This window comes from Camelina sativa, chromosome 3, assembly GCF_030686135.1.
Source record: "Camelina sativa cultivar CO46 ecotype springtype chromosome 3, ASM3068613v1".
Classification (NCBI taxonomy): Eukaryota; Viridiplantae; Streptophyta; class Magnoliopsida; order Brassicales; family Brassicaceae; genus Camelina; species Camelina sativa.
The window spans coordinates 8,940,284-8,961,764 of NC_141882.1; the positions used below are offsets into that span (position 1 = coordinate 8,940,284).

At 34.3% G+C, this 21,481-nt stretch overlaps 6 protein-coding genes and 1 non-coding gene across 10 annotated transcripts; 4 read left to right on the plus strand and 3 right to left on the minus strand.

Annotated features, from left to right (window-relative positions):
• Nucleotides 1-1,882: 1,882 nt before the first annotated feature.
• On the plus strand, nt 1,883-4,591 carry LOC104776298 (F-box protein 7). Of its 3 annotated transcripts, none has more exons than XM_087501258.1 (11): nt 1,883-2,104; nt 2,436-2,519; nt 2,629-2,741; nt 2,844-2,905; nt 2,997-3,057; nt 3,211-3,284; nt 3,407-3,460; nt 3,562-3,672; nt 3,765-3,823; nt 4,082-4,292; nt 4,384-4,591. In XM_087501258.1, exons 4-11 carry the CDS (start codon nt 2,891-2,893, stop codon nt 4,441-4,443), a joined length of 645 nt encoding a protein of 214 aa, XP_087357384.1. In that variant the 5' UTR covers nt 1,883-2,104; nt 2,436-2,519; nt 2,629-2,741; nt 2,844-2,890; the 3' UTR covers nt 4,444-4,591. The 3 variants fall into 3 exon arrangements, with proteins under 3 accessions (XP_087357384.1, XP_010498635.2, XP_087357381.1); XM_087501255.1 differs by having other exon boundaries at nt 1,935-2,104; nt 2,997-3,108; XM_010500333.3 differs by having other exon boundaries at nt 1,900-2,104; nt 2,844-3,057.
• On the minus strand, nt 4,484-5,129 carry LOC104776297 (acetyltransferase At1g77540). The gene is made up of 2 exons (XM_010500332.2): nt 4,854-5,129; nt 4,484-4,770 (listed from the first exon to the last, which is right to left on the minus strand). Exons 1-2 carry the CDS (start codon nt 5,100-5,102, stop codon nt 4,690-4,692), a joined length of 330 nt encoding a protein of 109 aa, XP_010498634.2. The 5' UTR covers nt 5,103-5,129; the 3' UTR covers nt 4,484-4,689.
• Nucleotides 5,034-6,848, plus strand: LOC104776299 (BTB/POZ domain-containing protein At1g21780). The gene is made up of 4 exons (XM_010500334.3): nt 5,034-5,471; nt 5,561-5,706; nt 5,896-6,011; nt 6,094-6,848. Exons 1-4 carry the CDS (start codon nt 5,359-5,361, stop codon nt 6,697-6,699), a joined length of 981 nt encoding a protein of 326 aa, XP_010498636.1. The 5' UTR covers nt 5,034-5,358; the 3' UTR covers nt 6,700-6,848.
• On the plus strand, nt 6,094-9,114 carry LOC104776300 (uncharacterized). Its single transcript, XM_010500336.3, has 3 exons — nt 6,094-7,449; nt 8,120-8,397; nt 8,587-9,114. Exons 1-3 carry the CDS (start codon nt 7,191-7,193, stop codon nt 8,914-8,916), a joined length of 867 nt encoding a protein of 288 aa, XP_010498638.1. The 5' UTR covers nt 6,094-7,190; the 3' UTR covers nt 8,917-9,114.
• A 141-nt stretch (nt 9,115-9,255) lies between these two features.
• Nucleotides 9,256-9,327, minus strand: TRNAQ-UUG (transfer RNA glutamine (anticodon UUG)). The gene has a single exon. It is a non-coding gene; the product is annotated as a tRNA-Gln (tRNA).
• Nucleotides 9,328-12,466: 3,139 nt separating this feature from the next.
• LOC104776301 (uncharacterized) lies at nt 12,467-14,089 on the minus strand. The gene is made up of 2 exons (XM_010500337.3): nt 13,613-14,089; nt 12,467-13,055 (listed from the first exon to the last, which is right to left on the minus strand). The coding sequence occupies exons 1-2, from the start codon at nt 13,875-13,877 to the stop codon at nt 12,709-12,711; spliced, it is 612 nt and encodes a 203-aa protein (XP_010498639.1). The 5' UTR covers nt 13,878-14,089; the 3' UTR covers nt 12,467-12,708.
• A 3,357-nt stretch (nt 14,090-17,446) lies between these two features.
• On the plus strand, nt 17,447-19,315 carry LOC104776302 (urease accessory protein F). Of its 2 annotated transcripts, none has more exons than XM_010500338.3 (2): nt 17,447-17,826; nt 18,284-19,315. In XM_010500338.3, exon 2 carries the CDS (start codon nt 18,294-18,296, stop codon nt 19,029-19,031), a length of 738 nt encoding a protein of 245 aa, XP_010498640.1. In that variant the 5' UTR covers nt 17,447-17,826; nt 18,284-18,293; the 3' UTR covers nt 19,032-19,315. The 2 variants fall into 2 exon arrangements, with proteins under 2 accessions (XP_010498640.1, XP_010498643.1); XM_010500341.3 differs by having other exon boundaries at nt 17,719-17,778.
• Nucleotides 19,316-21,481: the final 2,166 nt, after the last annotated feature.

Here is a 21,481-nt window from a genome sequence, read left to right on the forward strand (position 1 = left end):
AACATTAATTATAAATTTCTAAACCTTATGATTTTAAATTCAAACAAGTTGACTAGCAGTAAAATATAATAAGAAATTCCTAATAATAAAAATGTTAAATGAACAAATTAAAAAAATGCGGAAGAAATAGAAAAAAAACTTCATAGTATTCATTTTGTCCCACGTCGATTGTATAGTGGAAGAAGTACGTGGTTCACTAAATAAATCAAACCGAGGAATGGATTAGTTAAATATTAAGAATTACCAATTATTTGATTTTAACTCAAACCGCTAGGCCAACCGCCGGGTCAACCACCGGTTAGCCGAGTTTCCCTGATTTTATCCGATTTTTTTATTATCCGGGTTTGAAGTGTAATCCGGACTGAGATACCTTCCGGTTCACGGTTATACCGGTTTTGCCGTCCGGTCCGATCCGGGTTTCAAAACATTGGAGTAATTTAAAATAATTTAACTAGACTAGGCAAAAATTAGTATATTAAGTATATTGCTAAAAATAAGATAATGAGAAATATCCGCTCGGTTAAGAAACTATGATTTCTTTCTCCATAAATATTGATCCAGTTTTATACAGATTTTTTCCGGAGCAACATCTACATGATGAGAAAATAAACCTTCGTCTACCTTCAATTTTGTATGATATATATATATATATATATATGTACTTATGCATATTCATAACTCCAAATTTTAGAATTGAAATGTGACTTATTAAATTTGAGATAATAAATTTTATGAGGTCTTCTATATACTAATCTAGTAAAAAAAATCAAATTGAAAATAGAATGACTAATCTATTGAGCTTTTTATAAACCACATTTTTAATCACCAACCTAAACATTTTTGGTTCAAATTTGGTATGTTCTTCTCAGTTTACAAATCAACCACATAATCAAGTTATAAGATTTTTTTGTTATGATTTTGATCTAATATTAGTAATTTGTATAATTTTACTCAAATTTTGAACAAAAGAAAAAATCAAATAACTGGCTATTAGTTTGCTAAAATAATTGGCTATTAGTGTACTTGATTGTTTTTAAATTGAAATAAATTTGAAAAATGCGTCTTTAAATAGATATTTTGTTTATTGGTTATGTTTTTTTTTTGCAAATAATGTTTAACTTATCTAGCTTATTATTATTATTATTTTTGTCAAAATAGCTGATGAGCACATCCAAATAAAAAGTGATTAAGATTATAAAAAGTTATAAAAATATATTTTTAACAAAACTTGATAAATCAGAAAAATGAATAGCCGTAAAACCAGTTTAGAAATTCTACAACCGAAATACTCTCAATGAGAGAATTATTATCAAATTTCCTCTATAAAACATGACTTAGCAATGTTAATATCTTTAAACTTTCATTTTCCCGTGCGGCAACGCACGGGCCCGCTTCCTAGTTACCTTTATAGTATAAAAGTGTTTCATGAGTATGACTTCATAAAATATACGGTGCTAAAGGATCTCACCTTTCGCTGAAGATCTATATATCTGATGAGGATGAGAACGAGATATGTTAGGGATTTTGACCATTTTGTGCTTGAGGCCAAAAAGGAAATGCAGAATGTGGAGCTAGCTAGCTTGTTGATCACACTCACTCAATTGGGACTAGCTAGGAGATACATGAGAGATAAATAAACTTTGTTGTAACGCATTTTGTTGTTAAGCTAATTCTCAGTTTTTGCAAGTTTTTTTCTTTTATTTTTAAGGTTTTAGAATACAAAAATTAATTGATCTAAAAGACTAAATGATTGTCACAATTTTTGGTTATTCTTGATTTCTTGCCTAAACGAATTAAGGAGGAGCCACTGTAACTCTCTAATATTATCAGACGAGACGGTCAAACAAAACCACTTGGTTAACGAGATATTGAAACCGACCTTGGAACTGGTCTGAACTCAGATATGTCGGTTTTGTTGGAATAACGTGAATCTCGAGAAAAACAAATAAAACTAAAATAAATTATTTAATTAGAAAAAAAAAAGACAGAGAGAGAGAGAGTCTGGTTCTATTGTCTTATTGTTTTCCCGGTAACAGGGAGCGCGCACGGGCGGCTACGAACTTGCCGGATTTTTCAAATCGTCCAGCAGTTACCATGACTTCAGGTATTCTGATTCTTTTTTTTGGTAATTTTGACAAATTTTTCATCGGATCTATATATGACATCAAGAACAGATAAAATTAATTTGATGTAAATTTTCTGTTTTTTCTTTTCGATTTTGATAAATTTTGAACAGTTGTATCATGGTTTTGTGGGTCTGATTACGTTTTCTCTATATTTGTGTTTTGGATCATAATTGATCTGGTAGGTCTTGTGAGAATGTACTCTTATCACAAATTGAGAAAATGATATACGAGTTGTATTTACGATATGAAAGGAGAGTGTTGTGGCTAATTACTGATTCGCTTGTTGTCTCTTCTTCGTTGTCGTCACAGATGCTCTCACTATACCATCTGAGCTCGAATCTGCGTTGCGGCTCAGGACTGTCCAATACTTTATCACTAAGAGGCCTTGGCTTGGTACATCTAAATCTAATCATTCTCTACTGTGTTTTCATCTTTTATCACAAATTGTATATTACGTTTTAGAGATGAGTAGTTACATCATATATTTTTTCCCATGTTGTAGATCTCTATGGAGTCCATGTGAGGCCTGTGGCACCATGCGGAAGTACAAGCAGTATACCCCATTATGATCCAGCTTTGATTCATCGTTGCTTGCCTGATGAGCTTCTTTTCGAGGTTTTGATCTTCCCTTTCTTCCTTTTTCTTGTTTCCTCGTTACACTACTAGTCTTTCCCATGTTGTTTCGTATGTACTCATGGATATGATGTTACTTCGTAGGTGTTTGCTCGGATGATGCCTTATGACTTAGGTAGAGCAGCTTGTGTATGCCGAAAGTGGAGGTACACTGTTCGAAACCCTGTCTTCTGGCGTAATGCTTGCTTGAAAGCTTGGCAGATTACTGGTGTTATCGAAAACTATAACATCTTGCAGTCTACATATGATGGATCTTGGAGGAAAATGTGGCTTCTTAGATCCAGAGTTCGTACTGATGGTAAATCCATCCCCTTCCTTCATGAGATTCTACCACCTAGTGATTGTTGTGGTATCACTATGTATTCCTTTATTCATCAAAGTAACCTTATGTCATACTTATCAACTCTTCATATATGTATGATTACTTTCAAACTGTGTGTCTTCTTCTCAGGTCTTTATGTGAGTAGGAATACTTACATTCGAGCTGGGATTGCTGAGTGGAAAATTACAAATCCAGTTCATATAGTAAAGTCTTTGTCTTCTTTCATAGCCTTGCTCTCTTTTCTTCATCCATAGGCTTACTTCTGTCCCATACAGACACATTTATTGAGTGGCCTCTTCTTCATTTGGAATTTGTTTTGTTGCAGGTTTGTTATTACCGCTACATAAGATTCTACCCATCTGGCAGATTTCTTTACAAGGTTTGCACACTTTTAATCTAACTAGGTATAAATGTGAGTTGCTGGCAGGATCGACTCTGATAATTCTCAACATTGGTATATTTTGTTATTATATTCTCCAGAACTCATCGCAGAAATTGAAGGATGTTGCCAAGTACATGAACTTTAAGGCTTCTTCTAAATCTGACAATCTTTACAGAGGCACCTATACATTGTCAATGTCAGATGATAAGGTTAGCTGCTTTGCTTCCAACTGCTTTATTGGCTAGAGATCATCAACAACATTACATCTTCATTATACTGAAAACATACTCTTTTTTTGCAGATTGAAGCAGCTGTTCTGTACCCAGGGACAACCCCTACGGTCTTAAGGATCCGTTTAAGGTATTTCAATCCCTCAAAACAGGACAATGAATTTATCTTTTCGATAGAATCGTTTAGACCCTTACCGGGAATCTAGACTTGTTTAAAAGGATCTAACCTTTTGGGAAGAATGCATCTTACTTATCTTTAAGTACCGTGTGTCTAATGAATGTGAATGTGATGAATAGTCCTATGATAAGCCAAAAGATGGTTTAAAGTTGAGTAGCTCCTAGTCATTGTGATCTTTACTATGGGTTTGTTTTTTGTGGGTGTGGTTAGGTTAAGAGGAACAGCGATTGGAGCGAATAACCGGATGGATTTGTTGTCACTTGTGACAAGTGGTGTGAACGATGACGAAGTAAGCAACACAGAAGAAGACATTCTTGGCCTAGTTGAAGGTTGGGAAGACGATGAAACTCACAACCCGGATATACCTGCTGTCTCACACAAGAGGGGTATGACTCCATTCGTCTTCGTTCCTTTCGAAGAGGCAAGTAAAACCATGGCAATCGTGCTTTATTATTCCCTTTGTTCATTTCGTTTACAATTGATTTTGACCTGGATCTGTTTCTTAATGTTAGGTTGATCAATCTGTTTTGAACTTGCCACCGGATAAAATGGATTACTTTGTCACCGGCTAAAAAAAAGACACAAGAACAACGTTTCTGTACAAATATGTAATATAGAATAATGTATTTTTGTCACGTTTTATTTTTATAATGTTGACAACATTAGTGTTTTGTTGCTGTCGAATTGTGAAAAAATACAATACATACCGGGATTTTTGTTTTTGTTGTTACAGAGACATGAAATAAGCTTTATAATAATGTAACCTGAAGTGTCTTAAGTTTTATTACACCAAAAGGCTTTTCAAGTAGAAGATGAGATCAGATGCTAGACTTGATGGTCTTGGAATCCTCTGAGTGAACCAGATGCTTCCACGATGGGTTCCGAGGAAGAAACGTATCCTGCAAAAAAAACACGAGACATTTCATAAAAACAGTACAAGAATCTGATATCAAATACACAGTTTTGAGGAAGAAGAGTATACGGAGACGTAGGAGCAAGTGGGGACGATGGAGAAAGAGTGTTCGGAGGCGTGTTCGAAGGCGGCGACGCAGAGATACGAAGCCAAACCTAATCCTGCTTTCGACGGCGGTACAAAGGTTCGAACCAGATCCATGATGACTTTACTACCTTCGTTCTTCATCTTGTATTCTATGAAAGCTTCGTGATCCTCCGTCTCGAATCTATGCCTCCCTTCGTTCCACACGATCTTCGGTTTCTCCTTCGTCGCCATTTTTTTTATCTGATTCTGATCACTCTCTAACTCGTTTCGTCGTCTCTTTCCAATTTCTAATTTGGTTACTAAACTAAACCGGAGCGAACCGGGTTTGAAGAATTAAAAAACGCAACATCGTCGTACACTTGGCAAGCGATGGAGGCACCTGAGTGAGTAGTTGTTTGCTTCGTCGTGTTATTTTGGCGTGAAGTAAAAGAGTTGAGAGAGAGAGGAAGTCAAAACTTAGAGAGAGAGAGAGAGAGAGAGAGAGTGGATGGGGGACACGAAGGTGGAGACAATCTCGAGGTTAGCTCAATGGAGGATTGAGAATTTTGGACCTTGCTCTTTCAAAAAATCAGATCCTTTCAAAGTTGGGATTTGGAATTGGTATTTCTTTCTACTTTTGGGTTTTTTTTTTTAACATCTGGGGAATTTTTTCTCGGAATGATTTTTGTGTGTGTTTGGATGTAATGAAGGCATCTGTCAATAGAGAGGAACCGTTATTTATCAGTGAGGCTATTCCCAGAACTGTCTAGAGTAGCTAAGGAGCAACCTCCTGTTGCCAAATTTGTTCTTCGTGTCTCCAACGTTGGTCCTAATCGTAGATTCTACATCTCTCCTGGTATGTGTTGGTTTCTCAATTTGACTTTACTGGATTTGAAAATTTGGAATTATTGGTTGAATTAGGGATTTCAGAAAATAGTGAATTTAATTTATATTGGAATGAGATGGAACTATGGGAATATAGTTAGAACTGAAATTTAGCTTTTGTTTATAAGTTAGCTGAGAGATACTCTGTATTGTGGTGCAGTTTATGAAAAACTACTGCGTACAACTGATGATTGTGTGTGGCATGTGGATTCCAGCTTCCACGGTCGATTCACCATTGATGTCGAGTTTCTTGATCTCAAAATCTTCCCTTTGAATGTAATATGTCTTTAGTTTCTTCGAGTTTCTCTTGCATTTTGCTTGCGATGTTTGATCAATTTAAATCAGAATATAAATCCAGGGTGGTGAAGCTTCACCTGTTTGGCCAACTGATGAAACAATGCAATCAATCTCAACACAAACCACTCTCAAATGTTTATCCCGGATGCTAGAGGAAAGCATCCTAACCGATGTAACAATCCACACAGCCGACGGCACGCTCTCTGCTCACAAAGCCATCCTCTCGGCTAGCTCAACGGTATTCAAAAGCATGTTCCACCACGACCTCAAGGAAAAAGAATCATCCACAATCCACATCGACGACATGTCAAGAGAATCTTGCATGGCTCTCCTAAGTTACCTCTACGGGAACATAACCCAAGAAGACTTCTGGAAACACAGGCTCGCTCTACTCGGTGCTGCAAACAAGTACGACATAACGGATTTGAAAGCGTCATGCGAGGAAAGCTTAATGGAAGATATAAACTCGGGTAATGTGCTCGAGAGGCTACAAGAAGCATGGCTTTATCAGCTGGAGAAACTGAAGAAAGGGTGTCTGATGTACTTGTTTGATTTCGGAAAGATTTATGATGTCAGAGAAGAAATCAGTAGTTTCTTCAGGCAAGCTGATCGAGAACTGATGCTTGAGATGTTCCAAGAGGTTTTATCAGTTTGGAAACCGGTCTAAAATATTACCTGAATATATCAGTCTGATGGTGTGTTTTGTTTATAGTCGTCGTGTTCCACCTTGTGTGTGTGTAAAACAACTACTAACAACGCAGTTCATTGATTTTGTTGTACTGTGTATATAGTAAGTGTATTGGAGTGGTTTGCCCATCTTTCCGAATCATGATTACATATGGGCTGACTAATTCTCAAAATGGGCCGTAACTAGGCCTTGTCGACATCGAAACGTCGGCATTGACATTGTTATTAATTTAGATGACTCAGCCATTCAAGAAGGATCAAGTACCGAAGGACACGTGTCCGTTGCGTCCCAAAGAGGCTACTACGTTAAAGGGCATTTGTATAAGTCTCTTCCGCCAATATTGGAAATGTATATCATCGGAGATTCCAGCTGAGAATCCAATTTAGGGTTGAGCTTTGCCGGACTTACTAAGGAATCTACGGGGCGGGCGGAGAGAGAGAGAGAGAGAGAGAGAGAGAGAGGGGTTTTCGATGGCGAGGAACGGGACTGGGAGCACGGGAGGGAAGAAGAATGGAGCAGGGCAGTTCTTTCTAGCGACGCTGCTTCTATGGCTAGTCTCCGTCGTGTTTGAGATTGTTTTCAATCTCCGGAACGAGCTTCTATGGGTGATATGCGGTGGATGCTTCTTTCAATTGATGAATTGGGTGGTTCGTTCGTGGATTTCTCGTGACCCTCTCTTTGTTAACACCTCTGTCTCGCTTTTGCACTCTATCGTTACCTCCGCATCAGGTCCCCGCTTCCGTCTTTTTCTCTCTGTTTATGCTTAGTTTATTGGATTCAATTACGTTCTCCATTTTGCTTTGGTGCGCTCTGTGTTTTATGCCCTTGCATTAGTTCATTGTTTCCGTTTGAATTGTTCTTATGATTGCTTGATTATAGTGGTATGGTTTGCTGTCTCTATGCTATTTTCTTGTAATCACTTTGAATCTCCCGTGTAATTTTTTTGTCAGAGACAGATTTTGATGTTTTAGGTTAATGAGGTAAAAAGTATATTAACTCTTCAACTTCCAATTTTTATCTGTAGCTTTGTTGATTCCATGATTGGGATGTGGGTAAATAAGTTGTTTCGCTTGTTGGTCTATGAGTTGGTATTAGTAAGGGGAGGAGAATTTTTGCTTTCTTATCAGAATGCCATTTGTTTCTTGGATTGCGGCAACCGTTCTTATAAAGCATATACCTTCGATTGTATTATCTTTTGGGTCTGGGGAGCTTACTCGTTGCTTCTATTTAAGCGGATCATTTAGTCTTAGTAGTTATACTTATTATACCCTTGAATGTATGTATTAATACGGTTTAAAAGACCATTACACCATCTGTTTTGCCATTATTTTGTTATATGATAGTTTCTTCACCAAGCCATACTGATTAAGTTCTACTCTCCCACTTGTGTTAACTACAGTGGTTTTTATTCTGCTCAATCAATGCTTAGCCAAAGGGTTAGACGAGATGTTCGATCATTCTGAGTTGGTTGGTGGTACTTGGAAATGGGCATATCCAGCTTTGTGTTTCTCATGCGGCTACTTTGCATATGACCAGTGGGATATGCTTCAGTACCGTTTATACAGCGGCTTAATACCTTCAATTCTAGTTCACCATCTCGTCCTCCTTGTTTGCTTCACATTGGCTCTGTACCGAAATGTAACCATCAACTACCTGATTCTTACTCTCATTTGTGAGGTACGTTCCACTTTTTTCTTCCTGAAGATTTTTTTTCTGTCTATTTTCTGTTTCTTTTGCGGACCATGCTAACATTAGCTTTAGTTTCATATATATCGTATCCCAGTTGGACATAGACTACAGTATTCAACTCCACAACATGTACCTATGTGAACCAAAGTGACATTTGTTATTTCAATGTGTAAACAGATGCATTCGATCTTTCTGCACGTGAGGAAGCTAAGGAGAATGGCGGGAATCCGAGACAGTAACACGGCATTGGTGAAACTGGAGTGGGTACTAAACTGGACAACCTTTGTGTTTGCCAGGTGCATTCCTCACATTCTCATCACTGTCAAGCTCATCAAAGACGCACACAAGTTTGGGAAAGGCGTGGAGTTACCGCTAGCGCTGTCTGGTATGACGGGAATGAACATCCTCAATGTCGGGCTAGGATTGGATCTGTTTCATGCTTTTAGAAGAGAGAGAAGTACAAAAAGAAATCAAGAGAACATCAATCATCGCAACCATGGAGAATGATAGCCAATTTAGACGCTCTCAATTGCATAATATATGGTTTGTTGTGTAACTACTACCCCACTCATCTGTTGTTTATGTATCTGAGGTGTTCCTACTAAGTTCTAATAGCATTCAGATTTGTATGTACTAAAGGGAAAAAACTATTTGTAAATGTTATTTATTGACGATTACAATTAGGCTTGGCATTCGGTTTTCAAATTAAGTTTTGGTTCGGTTTGAAGAAGTGATCTTGGTGTGGTTTATCTAATTAGTATTATATATTTTGATGAATATTGGTTTGGTTCGATTTTGCTATCTCTTATTACAATGTACAGTATGGAGAAAAAAAAGATGCAAGAGAGGTCCTACCGGGAGTCGAACCCAGGTCGCTGGATTCAAAGTCCAGAGTGCTAACCACTACACCATAGAACCTCAGGTGACTGTATGTTGCATGTACCATTTTAGAATATAACGAAAAGAATTTGTTACCGAATTGAATTCTACTGTTACTGTGAGCAACAATATTAAAATTAAAATAATTATAATCATATATTCTATTAGGTTTTGCTATGTAATAATGTAAGTAACAAAGTGATATATGTGTATAAATATTCATATTAATGTAATGGAACAAGTGCATATATTGTTTAATAAAGAAAGAAAAATTGGATAACTGTTGTAGTTGAAATGATTCCAAGTATACGTCACTTTCTTTAGTTCAAGACTTTGAAATTTGAATCCCACATGTTGTTGTCACTCATAATATCATGACCTACGTTTATAACATATAGACCATGCATTATCATTCAATATCAATTTATTATGGTCGTAAAATCTCATATTTTGTAAATAATTTACCCAATCACACACTCAAATATATGTTGAAATAAAAGAGTAACGTTGGGAAGTAATGAAGACTTACTCGATCGCACGGCCATATCTCAAATTTTGGGTTTCATTCTTGGTTTCTATTTGTAGTCCGAGAATCTCTATTACCCTCACCACATCTTTATTGGTGCAATCGGTTAATCCCTTAACATTCACTAAATTCCCTAATGCGAAAATACGATAGCGCTTTCTCCCTAACACTGAAAGCAAATGATTTTAATACAAACTTAAAAGCTTATTCAAATCAGAAAGAAATAAAACTTCTTCAAAACCAACACAAATTTATTACCGCCAAAGATAAGAAATATTAAGTAAAAATAATTTAAAATACTTTTAATACATTTTAAAATATTAAATCAGAAACACTATTTATTATTTTGTACATACCACTAATTTACTTCTTTATTTTTTTGTCATCAAACACTAATTTATTTTGATTTCTAAATGTACTCTATTACATATCTTGTATAAAATAATTCATTTGCTCAGTTATAAATTAATATTTTTGCAATTTATTCTTAAAAATACCTTTTGAATTTACATTTCTAAAATATCATAGAAATTTAAATTTTGTATGAAATAAACTACAAATGAGATGATAAAATGCTTACTAAGTTACTCATTTCATTAATATGTTGTTAATTCAAATGTAATCTTTACAGTTTAAAACATGATATTTTTCATAAAGTTAAAATAGAATTACAAGGATTAAAATAGAACTGAATGAACCTAATTTATTTGAGAGAATAAAAAGAATATGTAAAATGCACCCATCATAGTGAAGAAGAAAAACATGTAGGAAAGAGAAAGACAATTAAAAAAAGGACATGACAAGTGGTAAACAAAATAAAACGAAATTAAAAAAAAAAAAAAAAATCAAATAATCAGATGCAAAGACGGGATTCGAACTTGGCACTTAACATGCGGCACACTATAACCAACCGAGCTAAGGGATCATAATACGAATTGAAAACATTAGTTTATTATTTCTATGCATATGCAGCCGGTTGGCCATAACTTAATTTAACTTATGTATCACAAAAAAACTTTAAAATATGGGATTCGGAAATATTCAACGTATTGGCTGCCTATCTCTATGGGTGTGTCTATGCATACGCAGAAAACTTTAAAATATGGGATTCGGAAATATACAACGTATTGGCTGCCTATCTCTATTGGTGTGTCTATGCATACGCAGATCACTTGGGCTTACGTCCTGATCAAGGATCCTTGTCTTGTTCATTATATATGAAGTTTTCTATTCTTTGTGATATTTATATCTAAGAATTTTTGGATCAATCTAAATGGGATTATTACTATAAAAAAAAAAGAATCATTTAATTCTTCGAAATCTTTCATATATGTTAGGTAAAAAATATATAGGTAGGTGGTCCAGGTCCTAATTTTGAATACGATCATCTATTATAATGGTCCCGTTTTACCCTACAGCCAACGCTCTCGACAAAATGAAAAGTAAATTTACGAAATTTATGCAAAAATCTTATTAATTCTTTCACTTATACTTATACATTTGATATGTAAAACAATTATGATAAAACCATGGTCAACAAAACTCTAATCGACTAAACATTCAACTATACCATTACTCGATCGTTGATGTTTCTTGACTATCCAACTTTGTTTTAATTTGTTCCGAGAGCTACCCACAACTACACTTTGCAAGGTTTTTAAACTTGCTTTGCTGAATAAGAACTATTTTCCTGACCAGACAAAAGAACAATCGATTACTACACACTTTCAGCAAACCTGTTCAACATAGGGCACGAAAAAAAAGTGGACAAAAGTCACAAAACAAACAAATGTCTACTCGTCCTTTTATTAACCTAAAAATTAGGTTTTCCTTCGCATCAGTCTTACCACATTGATAATTTTTTTATAATTTTCCTTCGAGTAGTCACATTGCTTTCCTACTTTTGATTGAACTCAGCCAAATTAAAAGCCACTTTTTTCCTTTGAGTTGTCATCTCAAACACAATAAAGTTCAAATATCAAAATCAGTTGTCAAATGAATCTACTATTGATCTCAACATTTTAACCAATTTCGTTCGAATCAAAAATGAACTTGGTAAAACATATGACATGAACAACTCGCCAACATAAACCGATGTGCTATATAACTATCTCGATTTTTCTAATATATACTAGTATCACAAAAAAAAAACTAAAAAATATGGGATTCGGAAATATACAATGTATACAAAAGAGACAACTATAAGACAATGTGAATGGGGCAATGCTTTGGGGTCCATTTTTTGTGCTCCAATGTTTCCCACTATTGTGAACAAGCTAACATGGACTCGTCTTCTTGCATAATAACTTGTACTACTCTCATTTATAAAATAATAAAAAGGAATTAAGGTGAGCACTAAAAGTCTAAGTAGAGAAAACTTCAAGAATCCCATGCAAAATTATTTATATTAAAGCAACTCACTTTCCTAGTTTTCTTCTCTCTTTAATTGTACCTTTATTTTTTTTGTTTTCAAAAATCAAAACTTTCTCCTTTGTCATATTGAAATAATGATAAAAGGCTATTTTGAGTTTTGACCCTTCTCCCATCTTTTAATGGCTTTTATCAGATTCAGACCACATGCCTACAAAGAGGTATGGTGTAGGGAAAGACTCTTGTCCCTTTACATATCCTTACATGTAAATGTAATATATATTTAAGCAAAACTCTAAAACTAATTCAATAATTTAATCTATGGATACAATCGATTCAAACCATGTATTGTCATTATTTACCAAAAAAAAAAAAAAAAACTTCCACATAATTCTTCTTCGAACAGAAGCATCAATCATTGAAAAAACGACCAAACCAAAATATTAAACTACAAAAAATATATAGAAAAGTATTTGTTTTTTTTTCAAATGTATTAATTAGATATATATGAAAAAAAAAAATCTTCAACTTTTACTTTTCCTCGATTTTCTTCTGGTTAAGGTCCTCACCATCCAACCCTGTTTCCTCACTTTGGCTCCTTCGACCTTGGATGATGCCACGTGACAAGAAGTGGTGGACGATCCTGACCTGAGTCTGATAACGTGGAAGAGATGACCAATCCGCTTGCGCCACCTAAGCGATGACTTGGCAGTGGTGTGCTCTACGATACTGGTGCTGCTCTTTATAGGGGATTGCTGCTTCTTGCATGTTGAGTTTGTTGTGTTGTCTACACAAACCTTTGTTGTCACTACTGCTTTCTTCTCCCACGACGCGTTTCCATCGTTTTCGAATTTTATTGATATGAAAGAATCTGAAAACAAAATATGAAACTCTTAGAATTTCAATAATAATTGATGATCGTGTACAATTATTCATACAAAACGACATTACTTACCAACTATAAAAGATAAGCCGTATAACACACAACTCATTATATCGAGTAAAACAAAATTTTCAGCTGGCCCGATTTAAAATAATATTAATATGAAATACTCCTTTCTGAAAAGAAAGAAAAAATGAGTCTAGTATAAATGTGTGTGTGTATATGGTGGCTATATGCATATAAACAGAAAATTATGTGCATCGTTGCAAATAAGAATCATCTCATGATTTCACACACATACACATAGATTTATAATATAAAAATTTTAAAATATTGTGTGGGAGAAGTTGAAAATCTTTTTTTGGAAAATGGAAAATACTGTGTATTCTTGACAAACCAAAAGAAATAAAGAACGAGAAAATTACTAATTGGAATTAGATCTTGAAGTATTTATTTTGATTTTTGTTAAAACTGATTATTAATAAAAAGATGTATGTATATTATATTATGCGAGTATGAAGTATACATATAAAAAAATTGTGTACCTTCTTGGCTTGTGGAGACGTCAAGATCGGAGGAGGGATGGAATTTACGGTGACGGAGATCGAGGCGACTGAGGAGGGAGCTCAAGGCGAAGATCTTGGGGAGGCTGATGATTGGTGAAGAGGAAGAGTGTTTAGTTCTTGATGATCTCTGTTTTGAAGCTAAAACAAGAAGCCTCTCATTCAAACAGAGTGGACAAACTCCAACATATTCTTCTTTTGGATGGAAATAACAGTATGGTGAGCTATCATCTTTGTACATATCCATCTTCTTCACTTCCGATGAGAGAAGAGACTAGAGAAGGGAGACGGAGAGAAAGATAGAAATATGTAACAAAGGGATGGGGATTTGGTCTAAAATTGAAGCTTTGTAATTTATAATATATCGAATATATATTTCATATTTTTTCCAAGTAATTAAGAAAAAAAAGAATTCCAAGTAGATAAGCCTTTTAGTTGCCGGAGAAAAGGAAAAAAACAAAAAAGGAAAAAGAGATTTTGATATGACATGAATTTTAATTAATATATAATTTTTTTTGTTAAAGAATTAATATAATTAATATATAAATTCCCAATCCATTAAGCTCGTTTTGGTTTCTAGATTTTGTTGACATCATTGTTTTTCAGATAATGACAATCTACAAAATTAATTAGTGTGTACAGTATAATAGTAATACCCTAGATTTAGAGTTTAATTTGTATTCGTTTGATGAGATGCAAGTATAAGTCATGCACCTGTTATAAAAGAAAAGGTCTCGAACTTGGTACTTTTATAATGGCATGGCCTACGTGTATTCGAGATATAATATATACGAAAGTATTTATAAATTTATGATGATCAGAAAAATACTTAAAAACCGATTTTAATATCTAGGAACGTTGTTGCTTCAACAAATCACTAATATTTAGAACATCAGATGTAGGTTGTTTAATTAGCCAATTCTACGAAGCATGTTCTGGTCTTACCAGATATAGAATGGAACAGATGGTTCGAGAAGGATGATTGATCGATCGCTTGTAATCCGTGGCATGTGAAATAGATATTATATATAACTAGCTAGTCATTATAACTAGCTAGTCATTATTATTATTTTTAAAAAAAAAAGATAACTGTGAACAAAGAATTCATATATAAATATATTTGTCTGTTGAGAAAAAAACAAATTAAGAGTTTTGGACGTGTTGGACGAGAAGCATCCACTTGTAGTATTCGTAGTTCCAAAAAAGAATGTATCCGAATATTCAGGGACCCATCAATACAAGTCATCATTCTTTCATATGTGTGAGTGAGTGATTTTGGAGGTCATTCTCCATGTTCGACAATATATTCAATTCTATATCTCCTCACTTTCACTTCAAGTTTTTGTTACCTTACAATTAATGGGATATATAAATCATTGTGAAATTTCAGCTCAAACAAATATGAGTTGATAATTAAATGGATAGACTCATGTGTTGTATAAATTATTTTAGTTGTCATTTTATTTCCGTGTGAGAGAATTATTATGTTTTCTGCTCAATTTATAAAATGGCTCTCTCACATCACATGGGCAATTCTCCATTATCAAGACTTATATCGCTTAATATGCAATTCTTTCTTCTTTGGGCGAAACAAAAGATCAGATTTAGCTTAGGGTTTGATGAAATTTCTCCCTATTTGCTAATCATCTTGAAAATTGTTCAAACTATAAGTCTTCTGCTACTATTTGTCTTCACAAACTTTATATCACGTGCTTATCCAAATGGGAATTTAGTAAGTAAATAAATCATGATTAGAGTTGGGAGCTAGATTGACCTCATTTTAAAAAGTTGGGGTCTCTTTGGATGTGAACATAAAAAAGGGGTCCATTTGATTTGTTAGTCAAAAAAAATGAGCGTTCACGTGATCTTTAAAAAAAAAAAAAAAGAAGAAGAAGACAGGCTTCAATATCAAGAGCTAAAGACCCAAACACTTAGAGAGACATTGACAGGTGATATGTTTGTGTAGTGATGAGTTTCAATGTATCATCACTTTTTCAATTAGACCATCCCACATACTTCCTTTACACTATACTGCTCACAATGATCAAAATGCTATTAGTAGTTTATGACTTAATTAATAACAGTGTTTCTCAAACCAATATGGACCAGTTCGATTGGATGGGTCCGACCATGACAAATTAAAAATTAAAGAAAACATCGGTTTATTTATATTCTGAATTTTTCAAAGTAAGAGATTGTTAATTAACTTTTCATAATTAAGAAAGTTTCATTATTTATTTGTTGTCCGAGTGGTTTATACATATCCATTATTGATCCAAAAGAAAAAATGTGAAAATGTTGATTGAAAAGAGTTGTTTTGGGTGTTGGGCTTGTAAAACTATAGTTTTAGAGGCTTGAGAACAATTTTTGCTAATAATATGTAAACAAATTAAATTAACTAAAGAGCTTTCCCTACACACAACGTTATGCCTGAACATAGATTTCAGTTTATTGTTGTTGCTTAGTTAATTCGATAAAAGTGATCTTGTTCAGTCCACTTCTTGATAAATATTCACATGGCCATATTCAGATCCTTGTAATTTATACAATCTTATCAATTTTTGAGGGAATGAAAGTAGTCCTACAAGGTTAACTAGAGAACACACTATGAAAGAAACGACCTTTTTTACATAAGAAAAAGTGAAGTAAAACAAAAAACTAAAAAGAATGAGCACATGTGAGGAATGGATAATCTTTGGGTAGGATTCAAGTCATGTTCCCATTATGGGATTTTATGGTATGGGTATATCATATCTGTGGGTCACTTCTCTGTATTCAATTCGAGAGTCTTTAATTAAAAAAAAAAAAATCCTAAAATTTTTCCTTTTGTTAAGTGTTTTCAATTGAAATTTTAGCATCACATGGGAAAAGGCAAGAAAACAAATATGATAAGACGACAATATAGCGATCGATCGAGATCCTACAAAGTTACGTCTCTTTTGAGCTAAGAGATGTTGTGAGTTGTGATCAAGTTTAACTGATTTGGATTCGGATCTTGTTACGTTATAATTAATGATGGTACGCATTCATTTAATTAATAGATTATTCGAATATATATTATTGAATACTGATATATATATATACATATATATATATATATGTGCTTCCACAAATAAATATTTGTAACAACATATGGTTACAAAATAAACCAAAATGCCATAAATATCAAAATTTGTTATTTCATGGTAGTAATTTGTTAACTAAAAAGGTAAACACAACTAAGCTGTACAAAATTTATTGGCTGTATACATCACACGACAGAGAAACAATAACCAAAATTTAAAGCCAGTTGCTAAAAATGGACAGCACTAATTATACTATATAAAACACCAAGACTAACCCAACATTACCCATCAAATCATCTTCTTCATAAACTATAAACAGAGGGTGAAAAAGAAAAAGAGTTGTAACATGGCTACTCAATCGTTGAAGAAAACATGGAGTGTTTTCATGGTTGTAGCTATATTGACAATGATGTTTTCAGCACACATTGTTCATTCAAACAATGTAGAAATGTGTGTGAAGCATTGCCTCCAACAGTGTTCGAAATCGTCGAAAAAACCTACTCCTACCGTATGTGAAGAGACTTGCAAAAAAGGCTGCAACAAACAACAAAACGGTAAAGAAGATGGTCTCGTTGCCCCTTCACCCTGTAAATGGAATTTATGCAACTGGAAATGGCCAGTATGGTCCTGAATTACGGAAACTCCTAAATTATTCTTTTGTTTTCTACATAATTAACATATATAAAATATGTACGTATGTATTTATTTGATATCAATATACTCGTTCACATATAATATGTACGTGTTCATTGTTCTTATGTAATAGTAAAAAAAACTTCCATAAATAAAACAAATGTCGTCTATGCATGTCAACAAAACATTCCCAAACAAAAAAAGAAACTAGATAAGAGAAAATACCCATATACTACGGTCTACGATTGGTGAATATCATCAATTTGTATCGGCAAAAAAAAAGTTCGGTTCGGTTTAGACCAAAACCCAGTCGGTTCTCTTTTGGTTTGAATTGAAATGTAAAAGATTAAATTAATAAATATATTAGGATCCTTAGTCTCGTCTTCCGCCGGAGTTATCCCTCCGCCTCTGTACCCGTCGAGGAGACTCTTGAACTCTGAAGTCTAAAGTGTCTCTCTCTCTCTCTCTCTATCACTCATCTTTGTTCTACGCCTCTCGGTAATTATATTAAAAAAAAAAAAGAAGCTTTACTCATTCGATTCAGATCTTATGATTTTGATTAGGTTCTGGATTCCTCGTTGGGCTTACCCTGTTTTCATCTTCTCCTTTTCGATATTTTGGATGGATCAATTTGCTCACTGGAATCTAAAAGACTCTGACTTTTTATTTTCTGGAGAATCTTTGATATAGTAGTCACTGTTGTGGCTCTGTTCCAATTTCTTAGATTTATCTCAAGTTTTAAAAATCGCTTCTTTTTTTTTTTTAATAAAGTTGAGAGCTTGCTTAATCACATTCATAGATTGAGGTTTGTGGTATCACAGAGATTATTACTCTTTATATATATGATCAATTTCGTCGTCCTGTGTTATTTGTTAAATTGGGATTCTTGAGTTCTGATGATCTAAATATATGTTCTTATGGATTCTGTGTTTTAAAAATGCATAATTTGTTTCAGCATTCTCTTGATGGAAGAAACGATTGAGGAAGACGAAAGAAGCGAGAGTGTTGTGTTGTTAAGATCATCTTGTATTACGCAGTGGAGTCAGTGGCAATTACTTGATTCAATTTTACCAACAGGAGGTTTTGCTCATTCCTTTGGTCTTGAAGCAGCTGTTCAGACTCGGTTAGTTTCATCTCCTGAAGATTTGGAAACTCATATCATTCATCTGTTGGATAACACTGCTAGCTTGTTACTTCCTTTTGTCTACTCTGCTCTCAAGTCTCCTGATTTAGAGACATGGCACAAACTAGACCGGGTTCTTGACGCCACTTTAACCAACCAAGTCTCTTCAAAGGCCTCGGTTTCACAAGGATCAGCGTTGTTTCGCATAGCTGCTTCGGTTTTCACTGAGATCCCTTATCTGAAAACGATTCGGGACGCCTCTTTGGGGTCCAAGAACGTGTGTTTCCACCATGCCCCTATATTTGGGCTTGTGTGTGGTCTACTCGGCATGGATTCCGAGACTTCTCAGAGAGCTTACCTGTTTGTAACGCTGAGAGATGTTGTCTCGGCTGCTACGAGATTGAACTTAGTTGGACCGATGGGTGCTTCGGTGATGCAGCATCGCATTGCTATTGTCGCTGAAACTATTTTAGAGAAATGGATGGATCGTGAAGCTGGCGAAGCGTGTCAGACGTCTCCTTTACTGGACGTTGTGCAAGGTTGTCACGGTTACTTGTTTTCGAGACTGTTTTGCTCTTGATGAAGTAGCATCTATCTGCATGTGGATTTAGTTTAAAGCTCCTTAGCTAAACCATGACTGGCCGTTACGGTTCTAAACATAACTTGTGATCACATTGTGAGATTCCTTTGTTAAATTAAGGCGTTTAGTTGGCTTTTTGTTTTGTTTTGTTAACTTGCATCTGTGTTCTGTAGATATAGTTGTGAGCAAAGCCATTTACATAAAATAATAGGCACAGTAAAATGCTTTGTAATCATGATCTTGAACAACTTTGATAAAGTAATTTAACAAGGTTGAGGAAGAAACCAGCATTTCTTTGTGTTCCTAATGGTAAAGTTCTTCTTTCATGAAGGTTTTATGCCATCGACTACAAATGAAACAAGTCTCGCCCTCATTTCCAAGGGGAGCATCCTCTTTTAAGGAGTTTAGCCCACTATCATGCTTGCCCTCTGATTAATCTTCTTGCAAAGTTCACTTTAGCTTTCTATCTTTGTGGCCTGTTCTCTTTACGGCTTTGATATGTAGCTAGCACACGCTATTTGTCTCTCATTTCCATGTAAGAGAACAAAGACGGATGACTTGTGTTGTTTTTTTAGGAGAAAGTATTATCTCAACTATATAATAATATAAATATCACATTGATGAAGAACTTTAAGTAACTTTTAGGAACGATCTAACTTTCAGTTGTGCACTGAGATTAGTGATAGATGATGTATGTTAAATGAGAAAATTTGAATTTCGTATTAATCCTCTTTTTTATTTGTTTCTAACTCTTTGTTCCTTCATTCTTGTGTTTAAAAGACAATTCCTTGATAGAACATAACCTCCATTGCCAGATATATCAAAATTCGTAACAACATGTGGTTACAGAATAAACCAAACATATATATATCAAAATTTGCTGTTCCATGCCAAATAATATCTGTTTGGACAACTAAAAAAATAAAAGCACAACTAAGCTGTATAAAATTTGTTGGTTGTATACATCCCATGAGAGAAAAACAAGAAACAAACTTAAAACAATTGCTAAATATGTACAACATAGTTTTACGACATAAATCACCTAGATTAACCCCAATATTACCCACCAAATCATCTTCTTCACAAATCATAAACAAAGAGTAAAAGTATTCATCTACCATTTGCAGTAATCATCATCTCACAATATGGCAACTCATAACATTGAAGAAAACATGCAGTGTTTTCATGGTTGTAGTTATAATGACGATGATGTTTTTGGCACATATTGCTCATTCCAACAATGTAGAAATGTGTGTGAAACATTGCGTCCATCAGTGCTTGAAATCGGCGAAAAAACACACTCCTACGATATGTGAACAAACTTGCAAAAAAGGTTGTAACAAACAATTAATCAGTAATGAAGATCAACTTCGAGTTCGTGATGGTGATAATATTGTCGATTTACTTTGTGACAATAAACTTCTTAACGGATGCAACTGGTTCAACTGAAACTCATGTTATTTTTATTTTCGGTATTATTATATGTATGTATCTGTTTGATATCACCATAAGACGTATTATACCTTATATCATGGACATAATACGTATGTAACTTTCATTATTCATTCTCGTGTATCCTTTGCTTATTTTTGCAAACTAGTATGTTCACGTCAAGCATCATAGTTTACTTACTATATAGCAGACACATATTTAATTATAACTTTTACAGAAAATTACGAAGATTTAAGTTGTAAGTTTCTATTCTTACAAACTATAAGTATTATATTTCGTAGCTATAATTTGAAAGAAGCTCTCTGATTTTGCATTCTCATAAAAAGAAAAAAGAATTATTGTCTTTTTAACGGTTTTCTTACATTGATTCGTGACGTAGTGCTTGGGACATACACATCCGTATTTACCCAAAATATGATGATCAGATTAATGGTTTTACATTATTTAGTTTAAGGAAAATTTTGACCAGATTCGCAAGGGGTCGGGGAGCTTCGTCTTTTTAAGATACCCTTCAACCTCGTGATGGTGATACTATTATCGATTTTGCTTGTAACAAAATTACATTACTTAACGGATGCAACTGGTTTTGAATTACCAATTACAGAAACTCATGTTATCTTATTTTCTGCATCATTATACGTATGTATCCATAACCGTCGACATAATATGTACGCGTGTTCGACTACTCATTGTTCTTATGAAATAAATACGTCCATAAACCAAGTGTCGACGTCAACAAAACAACATTACGATTGGTAAAGTATCATTTGCATCCGCAAAAGAGTTTTGTTCGGCTTAGAAGCAACCCGGTCAGTTCTCGTTTGGTTTGAATTGAACCGTGTAAAAAAATCAAATCGAGTTGAACTAATTATATATCTCTCTGTTTTCGATACGAATATACGATTGTGAGATTGCATTGTGAAATTGACGCGTTTACTTGGCTTTCTTTTTGTTAACTTGCATTTGTGTTCTGTAGATATAGTTGTGAGCAAAGCCAA